Raw genomic sequence first — 11046 nt, forward strand, 5'->3', positions numbered from 1 at the left:
ACCTAGTGCTCCGGTGAGGTTTGTTGACAGTACTCTGTTTAAGGTCCCACGAACAGGCAATGTCACAGTCACGACTGGGTCACAGATCTCCTGACTCCCAGGCAGAGGAGCTGCCACTGCACCTGCCATTAAAAAGCCGACGGCTCAGGGTGCTGGGGAACCCCGCAGTTTCCGTGTCTGCCAGGGCTGGGGGAGACGTGGCCAAGGATCTAGATGATTTAATCCAGTTTACCAAAGGGGTTTTATAGAGAGCAATTAAGGCGTGATAAAGGCATTAATCACTAATGAGTCATTAACTCTGCCTACTATTGTACAGTTAACAAGCGGAGGCCAGATTATTAGAGCTGGTCCCCAATAAAAGGCACGACAAGGTCACAGAGAGCACCATCCGCCTCCACAAGGGTCGGGTGCGCCCGTCTGGCGCTGCGGGATCTCGCCTTTACCAGGAGGGCGAGAAGGCACCAAGGGAGAGTGCGGAGCTCTGGCTACCTGAGCAAAGAGGAAGTGTAGCTTTTAATTACTTTAATTGTATTTTTTAATAAATTAATTTTTAATTTTATCTTCCCTGACAGTCTTTCCCTGCCCACCTCCTGGAGGCTTGGATTCCATTCATGTAATAAGATTCTGCTGGTGAAAAGGAGCTCTTGGAATGTAGGCTGGAGAAGCGGACTGGGCAAGGCTGGGAGTGGGGCTGGGAGCCTGGGGTGAGGGGCGGAGCTGGATGGGGTGGATGATGGGGACAGCATCTCATCAAATGCTGAAGCCGCCAAGGCTCTTGGGTCCGCACCCAGGGCGCCCTCACCGTACGCCGACCGTGTGGGGAACGCGCTCTCTGAAAGCTGAGTTGGGGGTCCTGGTCTCTCTTGCTGCCCCTGCCCCCAGCTTCCTGCACGTGGGCTCCTGCGGTCTCCGCAAAGACTTTCAACTAGCCTGTGAATTTGGACTAGAGAGGGAGGAATTGGCATTCCCTCTACCCTTACCAGATTCTAGATTAACTGGGGCGGGGTGGGGGACAGGCAGGGATTGTCTCCACTAGTTTGACGATTCCCACTCCCCAAACACTGAATATGTATTTAGGATAAATAAATTCAGCAGGGTGGTCCCAGTTTAGTTGCTGACCTCTGGTCAAAGCCCGCCCCTCTTGGGGGTTCTCTTCCAGTCTCTCCACCCCATCCCACCCTGACCAGCCCGGATCACCCTCCTGAGCAGCGCAGGTGGGGGCTCGGACCGGCAGGGGACAGAACCGGGTTCGGAACTAGGAAATCCACTAGGGATACACAGCCTGGACCGGTCCAGGGCCGCAGTGCCTAACCCCAGGACACCGAGCGAGGGCGCCTCCGCGGTCCTACGGGAACCTCAGGACATTGAGCGAGGGCGCCTCCGCTATCCTGCAGCTGTTCTCTTAACGTCGAGCCTCTGGAGCACAGCAATCCAGAGAGGCCGAGCCCTCAGTTCCCTGCGTCGGTGCAGGAAAGAAATTGGGCTGCGAGCATCGCCAACAGAAGCCGGCAGCCGTGGCGCGCATTATGGACACGCCGCCCTCGCGCGCAGAGACTTCTCCAGAAAGGGAAAAACGCAAAACTTAAAACGCAGTTGCTCACGCCTGTAATCCCAACACTTTGGGAGTTCGAGGCGGGAGGGTTGCTGAAGGCCAGAAGTTGGAGGCCAGCCTGGCACACATAGTGAGACCCTCGTCTCTACAAAAAAGTGAAAACAAAAAACATTAGCCGGGCTTGGTGGCGCAAGCCTGTGGTCCCAGTTACTCGAGAGGCTGAAGCAGAAGGATCGCTTGAGGCTGGGAGGTCAAGGCTGCAGTGAGCTATGATTGCGCCACTGCACTCCAGCCTCGGCGCCAGAGCGACACCCTGTCTCTAACAAAACGAAACAAAAACTGCCGTGGGGCTGGCTGATGGTGGCCACGGGGTCGCGGGGGAGGTCCGCTCCCGGCAGGCTCCAGCTCTCTGGGTCAGCAGAGGTTCCCTGAGGCTCAAAGAGCGGTCAGCTCCCCACCTCCCCAAAAGTGCCGGACTCCGCCCTTCTCTCGGCGCGGTCCAATTCGCGGCGTTTCTTCCCCGCCCCGCCTTCGCTATCTGAGAGCCCCGCCCAGGCCCCGCCCAACCTGGTTCGCAAGAGCAGAAGAGGATCCGGGTCTACGGACCCGCTTGCTTTCCTCCTAGGGCGGGTCAGAGCAGACGTCGTCGGGGTTTGGGAAGGAAGCATCTCCAGACCTCTTGAATTGACTGAAGCCAATCGAGGCTTGCCCTAGGCCTGTGCTTGGAGCAGCACGGTGCCTTTTCTTCTGGAACCTCGTAAGACCCATGTGGTTCTTGTTTTCCTTCTGTGGGCACTGGTAGCATCACCTGAGCCAAACTTGCAGCCTCATTAGAGAAGACTCAAGAACCATTGAATGTGATTCTTGGGAAAGTGATGCAGGCTTCCCTCGGGGTCCCTGAAAGCCTCATGCCCGTCCTAGACCGAGCCAAAAGTCTAGTTTTGGAAGCCTGTGACTCAACTTCGGCCGGCGCCTCTGCAAAGTGTTTTCTCTAGCCATGGGCTTGAGCAGAGGGGCCCCAAGTGTTTCGGGGCCATCGGGGTTTTAATGCTCTTTATCACAAGCTGCTCACCTCCAGCCAGAGTTAAGTACTGGATTCCCGCCCCATCTGCACTCCTACTCCTAGAGCTGGCAGTGAATCTCCCACCCTCAGAGCTGCCCTGCGGGGCTTGGGGATGGGGGAACCCTGGGGCAGATGCTGTGTGAAGATCTCTCCAGGAGGCTCAGGAAAGCACAGCTAGTGCCCACCGCTCAGGATCTCAGTCCCCAATATGGCCTAATGAGCTGTCGTAGAATTGATATAAGGAGCACTTATCAGCAACGTTTTCTCAACATGCACTATGATGGACCCTTTTGGTTATTTCAGCCCCAACACTTAGAAACAGTGTAAACTGGGACAACCTCTTCTCTGTGCCTCAGTCTCCTCATTTATAAATGGGGCTAATTATATCTTCCTGGTAGGATTGTGGTGAGGCTTAACTGAGCCAGTAGATGTAAACCTCTCACAAGAGTGCTGGCACATAGTAAGCCTTCAATAATTATTAGCTATTGATATTTTCGTGATCATTTTCCAAGGGCTTGTCTCTGAAATCTGGGTATGGCTCACTCTGTTGATGCCTGGAGAGATGGTTTAGAAGAAAATCTATTCTCATCTGAAACTAAACAGTAGAAGAGGAAGGAGAAGTAGCAGAAAAACTCATAGGGAAAGAACTGAAAAACAGCACAGAGGAGACGAAATGGATAATCTTGGCAATGATCTAAGGGAAGTGAAGAAGATGCTGACGGTGGCATGCTCAACGTCACAGGTGCCCAAGACTGCGGTAAGAAGGAGGACAGGGCAATTGTGGTACTCATTTGGAGCCCATGAAGTTGGAAGTTCTGTAAATAAATCATCCCTAGGGAATGAAATGATGAAACAAATGATAGGCCAAACACACATTCATTCTGGTTTTGTTTTGTTTTGTTTTCTTGCTAAGAGGTGATAGCACATGGGCTGCTCCATCCGTCTCCCCCAAGGAGACATCCTTGTGAGGGAAAGTGCAGATATTACTCCCTACCTCTTGGGGGAAATAATTTATTCAGTAAATTTTTACTGATCAGCCTACTGTGTGCAAGGTACCATCTGGAGGTCTAGGGGTACACAGCCCTGGTTATGCAATAGCCTCTTAGACCCGCAGAGAAAGGACTGGAAACTATGATGAGGCTTCCCATATTCCCAGCTCCAGCATGGTCATCCTTTTCCCAAGTCGGTTTCAGGAACCGGAGAACAGCCAGGGAATTTCGGGGAAATGGGGACAGCGATTACAATCCATATTGCGTCATGCCAGGGTCTTGGTACTTTACACAAAGCCTTTGCAGGTGATCTTATTCCATCTTTCCCACCTTCCAGAGAGACGGTTTATTTAGACGAGGAAAGGGGACTGGGAGCTTCACTAATTTGCTCAGGACCGACAGACAGTAGCCAGTTGATGCTAATTAAGGCTCTGGCGGCATCATCCTGAAAGCACGCTTAGGGACGGGGGTTGTGGGGTGGACGCCCCCCCCCCCCCAGGACCTGTTGGCGGGCATCCAGGTTCTGCTGGTGGTGGCCAGCTTCCAGTGTCAACGGTGGATATCGAGCACGCTCAGGCGGGAGTCCGGGACTCTCCTTCTTCCGAGAGTCTCAGGAGCTTGTGAAGCGGGCTGAGATTTCGGGATTCCTTCTTCGCCCTAGAGCCGGCGCCAAAGAACTGCAGATACTGTCCAGGGCACGCCCGTAAGAACTAGCTCTCCGGGAGGTGGCGTAGGGCGCTCCAGGACACTCTCCGAGCGCGGCACTTCACCAGACGCGCCTTCTACCGAACTCTGGGTTGGCGAGTGTGGAGCGAGTTGGGGAGGTTAGAGAGTCTCGAGGCTCCGAAAAGGAAAAGCATCTTTTTGCCTCAGTTCTTGTACCGCTAGTCATCAACCCTGGGTGTTAGGGACTGGCACCTAACTGGAGATCTACCTGGTGAGCTGAGAGGAGTCCTTAGGAGAGCCGGGACGCGAGGGGCCGGGGGACACTTCGCTCTCGCCCTAGGGAAGGTGGTCTTGACGCTTTCTATTGAAGTCAAACTTGAAAATATCAGCTGCCGCTGGACTATGGGGCTAGCGGGGGAACTGGGAGCGCGCTAGCGGCTGAGCCTTAGCCCCATCCACTCCGGACCCCACGCGCGCACGCCGGCTCCAGGGAAGGGTGCCTCGGGTCTAGGCCGCCGAAGCGTTCCGAATGGGGACGATTCTCCGCTGCAGCGAAGTGTCCCTAGAATTTTCACAAGGAAACCCCGAGCTTCTTCGCAGTCCTCCTCTTTCCCTGACCCACCCTGTCTGTCAACGCACCCTCCTCCCGTACCCCAGTGTTCACTCCTCTCCCCAAGTCCTGAGCGTGCTTAAACAGAGTTGAAACAAAACAAGCATGTCTTTAATTCTCCTCTCAAATAGTTTGAAACTACTTATACAAAAGTTTCTCAAACTCTATTTTTTCCGCCTCCCCTGCTTCCCTGTTATGGTTATCTGGGGGTCTCCAAGCCTCCTGGGAATGGCCAAGTTTAGGAGCTTCAGCCTGTTTGGGCCTGGAGGCTCCAGCGCCTGCGGGGATGGGAGTGGCGTGGCCAGCGGGGCCCGGCAGCCTGTTGCCCTCCAGCTGCAGGGCTGAGGTCCGCGAAGTGTGTTGAGGCGGCCAGAGGGCCTCTCCTCAGGCCTGAAAGTCGCCCTTCTCCCCGTGCGTCGGGAGCAGGCGCATGGCCCTGAACTATGCCTGGCGGATGGCTTGCAGGCAACAGGGAAAGAGGGGCCGAGTTGCGGGGGGGGTCCCTGGGAGAGAGGATGCGGGTACGGTGCGGTCGGCCCGGAGTCGGATCCCAAGACGGTCCCCAGTGCCCCTAAAGGGCCTGCCACGGCTTCCCGATGGCCTGGATGTGCTCCTTGGCTTTCAGACGCAGCGCCGCGATGCTGCTGTTGCGCGGGTCCGCCTCGTCCAGCGGGAACTTGTCCCCGAAGCCGGGCCCGCACGGGTAGGAGGGCGGAGGCGGCGCGAGAGGCTGCAGGCCGGGGCCCAGCGGCGGAGAGTTCAGGAAGGGCGGCGGCGGCGGCGGTGGCGTGTAGCTGGCAGGCAGGCTCTGCGCCGGAGGCCCGAAGCCCGGCAGGCTCTGCAGCGCCGTGGCGCCCCCGCCCGGCAGCGGCGGCCCGAGCCAGGACTCCAGCGGCAGCGCGCCCCCAGCCGGCCCGCCACCGCTGCCCGGGCCCGCCCCGAGGGGCGACAGCGTCGCCGAGGGCGGGGAACGGCTGAAGGAGAGGAGGGGCGAGTCCTGCAGCTTCATGGAGGACACTTCCAGCTTCTCCTGCCGCCGCCACTTAGCCCGTCGGTTCTGGAACCACACCTGCAGGGGAGAGCACAGGGGCCGTCGGGCGGCAGCGGAGGTTGCGGCCGCGTCCCCAACCCTGAGCCGGTTCAGCCCGGCGGGCTCCACTCTGTCCCCCTCAAATAAAACTAGGGGCGCAACTGTTATGCACCTGCCGAGAGAGGCCCGGATCTTCCTTCCTTCCACCCACTCCGACTCCTCCCACCCCGCATTCTCTTTTCTTTTCCATCCCCTTTCTCTCTCTCTCTTTTTTTTTTTTTTTTTTGCCTCTTCTCTCCATTATCGCCTCTTCTGAGTCTCTTTGTCCCATCCTAGTCCTCCGTGGCGTCCCACCCTTTTCTCTGTTTATCCATAGCTGTGGTTGTATCTGTTTCCAACTCCCAGTGCGCAGCAGAAGCTCAGAAAAAAAAAGTGAATTTAACTCTGCAATCGGATCGTAGAACTTTGAAACGAGACCTCACCAATTTTCTGTGACCTGCCAGTTGGCAGCCCCTCCTAACAGTTTAGACTTGCCTCTTCTCTGTATGGTACAGCTCTAAGTTGCTGTATTTTGGTCTCAGACTTTCTCTGCTTTACCTACCCTTTGTCTCTAAATATAGGTATAAATAAATATTGTTAAGTAGTGTAATTGGCAAGAATGGGCGTTAAAATTCAGCTCTTTTCACGGATTACTGGTTATGATAACTAGATAGGAGCAAGTGGGGTTTATTTTGCTCCAAGCATATTTGAATTGCTGCTCTAATATTTTTATTTTTATTTAATTGATATCTGCTTACTATTTCTGCTGTTTGTTATTACTTTCAAAGAGTACAATCATTCCAGTCTATTATATCTACTTTTACATTACAAAGTTAATTTTGACATTACCCTAAGACCTTAGCTCAATGACAAGGTTTTTTGCTTCTTCTTTATTTATACAAAGCCCTTGCCAAGAGTAACATCGGGTTCTTCCAATGAAACTTCATTACTGATTTGATAAAAGCGCTGGAAAATGTGTAATTACATTTTCCCTACCAGTTCCACCTTCACAGGCAAAACAGAGAATCCGTTTAGTAGAGAACACAAAAGAACTTCAGCCAAACTGGCGGCTTTAGTGCTATATACATGAAGGGAAATAGGGAGATTGTTGCAACCTCAGAAAGGAGAAAGTAGTTTTCAGTCAATAAGGGCAGGGGACCCCCGAGAAGAGCTGAAAGAACAGCAATCCAGCACCTAAGCACCGCAGGGCAAGTGTGTGAGAGGCTGCAATTAGGGAGAAAAAGAGAAACAACCAAAGTGTAAGTACCCTTTACCATCGTAGAAAAGATTCATCTGCATATCTAAGGCCTCAAGTCTCCCTGAAATATTAGATATTTGCCAACAGTAGAGAAAAGAAACACTGATTTGGGTGAGGGCTCCTGTCCCACCACCTCCTCGGCTTCCCTGTCTGTCCCACTCCATTCCCTACCACATCGGCTGTAACCTTCAGATCCAGTGTCCCAGGTTATAGACTGAATGATTGAGGTCGGTTATTGCAACGCTCTACTGCTGCCCTCAGTGCGGGAGATCCTGCCTCGTATCTCTACCATCTGATTACATCATAGTCATGTGTTACGAATGACCATTGCTGGGTGCTGTGCTGGCCCTGTGGTCACAAAGAAGTCACAGACACTGTTATCAAGAATCTCACAACTTAGAGGAGAAGCCAAAACCCCTGAACAAGTAACGAGGGAGGATGCAGGTGGGCTCAGGTGCCCAGGGAGATGAGTCTGCTTTGCTTGGATTCTGTAGGGTACTGGAAGGCTTTGCCTCTCCTCTTTCTCTTGTATTCATTCCCTCTCCCATCCTTCCTTTTTTGAAAGCAGGTGATAAAATTTCCACCCCCTTCAGTGAAATCATTGCAGCTTTACTGCCCCAAATTAGGAGACATTGAACTGTCCTTGCTGGTTAATCCCAAGTCACATTAGGGAATTATATTTTTTAAGCCATGACTTTTACTCATTACTTTCAACTCTTAAACTAAGCAGAAAAGAAAAAGCAGCAGCTTGTCCTCTTTTACTTTTAAGACATGGATAAAAGCTCCTAACACTTGAGTATTCTCATTTCCTGGAAATCTAATTTATTAGACAAACACAAAAATCCCGTCTTAGTTCCACTGCCTTTCAGATGCAGTGAAATTTGTTCCCAATGTCTCCCTTTCAGCCCTCTGTAAACTCTCCCAATTTGGAAATCCTCCCAGATTTTTCACAGATGACTAGCAAATATTTAAGGCTTTCAAATATTTTAATGATCAGGGATTAAAGATAATTCAGCTTTAATTAAAGCGAAAACCCCTTTACAATAAAAAGAAAAGGCCTTTGCGGCGAGAAGTTTGGTTGGATGTGCACCAGAAAACGAAAAGTCAGTTTCTTAAATAAATCCACCCAAACTTTCAACTGCGAGGTGCCAGGCCCTTCGCAAGGAAACAGGGTTTTCGTTTTCAACTCGGTATGCGCAGCTAGTGACGAGGGTGGCATTTGGGGCCCCAATCCTGTCACCCTCGATCACTACCTGCATTCCCTTTCCACTCAGCAACCCCCAATCCCTTCCTGGCTATGTCTACTGAGCTGTCGGCTTCTTCATCTTGCAAGTCATTCCCATCTTCTATTTTGAGTTTAGAAGAGGGAAACCCCCAAAGGGGAGCTCGTGCTACAAACTGGAACAGACTGCTTGAAGGGTGGTGCACAGGGAACATCGAAGATCTGTGCCTCTCCCTTGGGACTCTGGGCGTGCCATTCGAGGAAGGACAGTAATAAATGCATGGACACCCGTGAATTCCGAGAAGCATTGTCTGCAATTTGGGCCTCGGGCCCTCCCGGATCCCAGTTCCTCAACCTGGGCGCTTTACCTGGACCCGGACCTCGGGTAAGTTGACCTTGCCGGCCAGCTCCTCGCGGCTGTACACGTCCGGGTAGTGGGACTTCTCGAACGCGCGCTCCAGCTCATGCAGCTGGTACGTGGTGAAAGTCGTGCGGTTCCGCCGATGCTTTTTCTTGGGCTGTTCCTCCTCTGACAGTTTCGCTTCGCCGGTGGCTGGCCCGACGGGCAGCCCTGGGCTCGGCCGTACCTCCCCGGGCTCCTTGGGGCAGTAGGGGCGAGGGGCTGGGGCGACGAGGCCCGGGAGGGTCAGATACACTCCCCAAAGCACCCTTGGGCCGACCTCGCCTCGCCGTGGGCACTGGCCAGCCCGCCTGCGGGCTCCGAGATGGCCCGGGGAGGTCCGGGGTGAGGGCGGCGATGGGTCCTAAGCTTTCTCTGAATGCAAATTGGAAGCTCCCGCCATAGACAGAGTCCCCAACCCCGCGCCCAGGTGCCTTAATAAAAGTTAAGGAAGGGGCCCTCTCGTCTGGCCAACTCCTAAGCTCGGGCGCCCGAAGGGCCTCGCACAGCCAGGGGTGAGCACTCACCTTCGTACTCGGGGGCGGGCGCCGGGGCTGGCGGCGGGGAGGGCTCGGCGCCTTCCTCTGGCGCCTTGGGGCAGGCGGGCCGCGCGCCCAGCCTCCTATCCCGCTCCTTCGCGCCCCGGGCGTTCCGCTCCGCCGGGAAGGTGCTGAGGATCCCGTCGTCCTTGGTAAACCCCAGGATGGCCTCGATGCTGTGCAATCGCGAGGTGCTCCCGCCCGGGCTGCGGAGCAGGTGGCCCGCAAGCGAGAAGCCCCCGTCGGCCATGGCTGGCGCGCAGCCCGGCAGGTGCATGGGGAGCGCCGGGAGGCGGGAGGGCGCCTTGGAGACGGAGAGGAGAGGCTCGAAGCCGGGTCTTCCCAAGTGCGGCGGTGCAACCCGACGGGTCCCGACCCTAGGTCAAGCTCCGCAGGCGAAGCCCGCCCGGGCTGCGCACGCTGGGGGTGGCGGAGCGCTCAGCCGGCTGCCGCCTTAGTTCCAGAAGTCGGAAGTTCGGGCTCTGGGTAGCTGGGGCTGTCTGCCCTAAAGGCGGGGAGCCAACTGGCCCTCGGCTCCTCCCCTCTCGCCCTGGACCCAGCCCCTTCTCTCGGCCCCTCCCTCCACAGAGGGGCGTGTCCTCACCCGGCACAGCCGCAGGGTCCTCTCGTGGCCACCCCCAGGCCGGCACTAGGAATATTCCCCTCCCACCTCTTGATCCGTTTTAAGCTTTACAAACACACTCCGGGGATTGGCGGCGGGATGCTTGACGGGCTCGGGAACTTGGTCGCGGCGCACCCCTAGTCCTGCCTCAGTGGGGCCGACGCCCCTGGGCTCATCTCTCCCCTTGCGTTTGTCTCCCTCTACTTCGGGCTTACCCTCTCATTTCAGACTACCCCCTGGGGGTCACCTCCCTTCTTGGACGCACCCCTCCCCAGCTTCAGACTCGCCCCTCTAGCCCCCTCTGGCTCACCTCTGCGGGGCCGCCACCCTGGCCTGTGCCCCCTGGAAGCGCCGAGGCCCAGCCGAAGGCTTCCCAGCCCCGCACTCGTCCCAGTTTGAATTTCCCCTCGCTGGCTCCCTTTTCTGGACCCACTCCTTTCTTGGCCCGGTTGTACGAAGTCCCGGACCTCGCGTTTAGTTTGTCCGTCTATATCTGTTTTAACTCCTCCCAGTACCCTCGGACTTGAGCGCCGGCAGCCTCCCTCCCTCCCCGCAGCGCCCACCCCAGGGCCATTTATGTCCGCAAGTCCGGTGACCTCTAGCGCCCGATCGCCCAGCAGGAGACTGGGAGCCCCGAGTAGGATGTGCCGCCTGGCTCAGGTCCCGCAGGAGACCCACCTGGAGTTCCTCGCTCCCACCCCCTGTCCTGCGGGGAGGGCGGGCTCCTTTACTGATGAGCAGCGGCGTCGCGCTCCCGCCTCCCTCCAACACTCCGGGCCAAGGAGATGGCCCAGAGCTGGCTGGGGAAGGACCTTCTCCCGGGGAAGAGGCCTCGCACCTCCCCGAGGGTTCAGGAGTAATTGGCTTGCAGTTCTTTCTCCTTTGGACTCCCTCGAGGCTTCCGTGGCCCACAGTGACTGATCGGCCACTTAGAAAGATGACTTGATAGGGTGAGTGTGTTTCACCTCCCGCAGCGAGGATGGACAATGGCGCTGTGAACGTCGCACCCCTCAAATCTGAAGCGAGATCCGAGGTGGGCGCTTGGCCTTCCCTGAA

General features: G+C 55.6%; 1 protein-coding gene across 1 annotated transcript; it reads right to left on the reverse strand.

The window, feature by feature from the left end:
• Nucleotides 1–3497: 3497 nt before the first annotated feature.
• RAX (retina and anterior neural fold homeobox) lies at nucleotides 3498–9893 on the reverse strand. The gene is made up of 3 exons (XM_054460879.2): nucleotides 9357–9893; nucleotides 8798–9051; nucleotides 3498–5949 (listed from the first exon to the last, which is right to left on the reverse strand). The coding sequence occupies exons 1-3, from the start codon at nucleotides 9643–9645 to the stop codon at nucleotides 5452–5454; spliced, it is 1041 nt and encodes a 346-aa protein (XP_054316854.2). The 5' UTR covers nucleotides 9646–9893; the 3' UTR covers nucleotides 3498–5451.
• Between the last annotated feature and the right edge of the window lie 1153 nt (nucleotides 9894–11046).

This window comes from Pongo pygmaeus, chromosome 17, assembly GCF_028885625.2.
Source record: "Pongo pygmaeus isolate AG05252 chromosome 17, NHGRI_mPonPyg2-v2.0_pri, whole genome shotgun sequence".
Taxonomy (NCBI): domain Eukaryota; kingdom Metazoa; phylum Chordata; class Mammalia; order Primates; family Hominidae; genus Pongo; species Pongo pygmaeus.

Bases quoted from the DNA above. Each gene is read 5' to 3' on its own strand.
- RAX (XM_054460879.2), bottom strand. From the start codon at position 9,645: ATGCACCTGCCGGGCTGCGCGCCAGCCATGGCCGACGGGGGCTTCTCG. The intron at 9,052-9,356 runs GTGAGTGCTCAC...TCGTCGCCCCAG, and splicing joins GCCCGCCCCCGAGTACGAAG to CCCCTCGCCCCTACTGCCCC. The intron at 5,950-8,797 runs GTAAAGCGCCCA...TCTCCCCTGCAG, and splicing joins TACCCGAGGTCCGGGTCCAG to GTGTGGTTCCAGAACCGACG.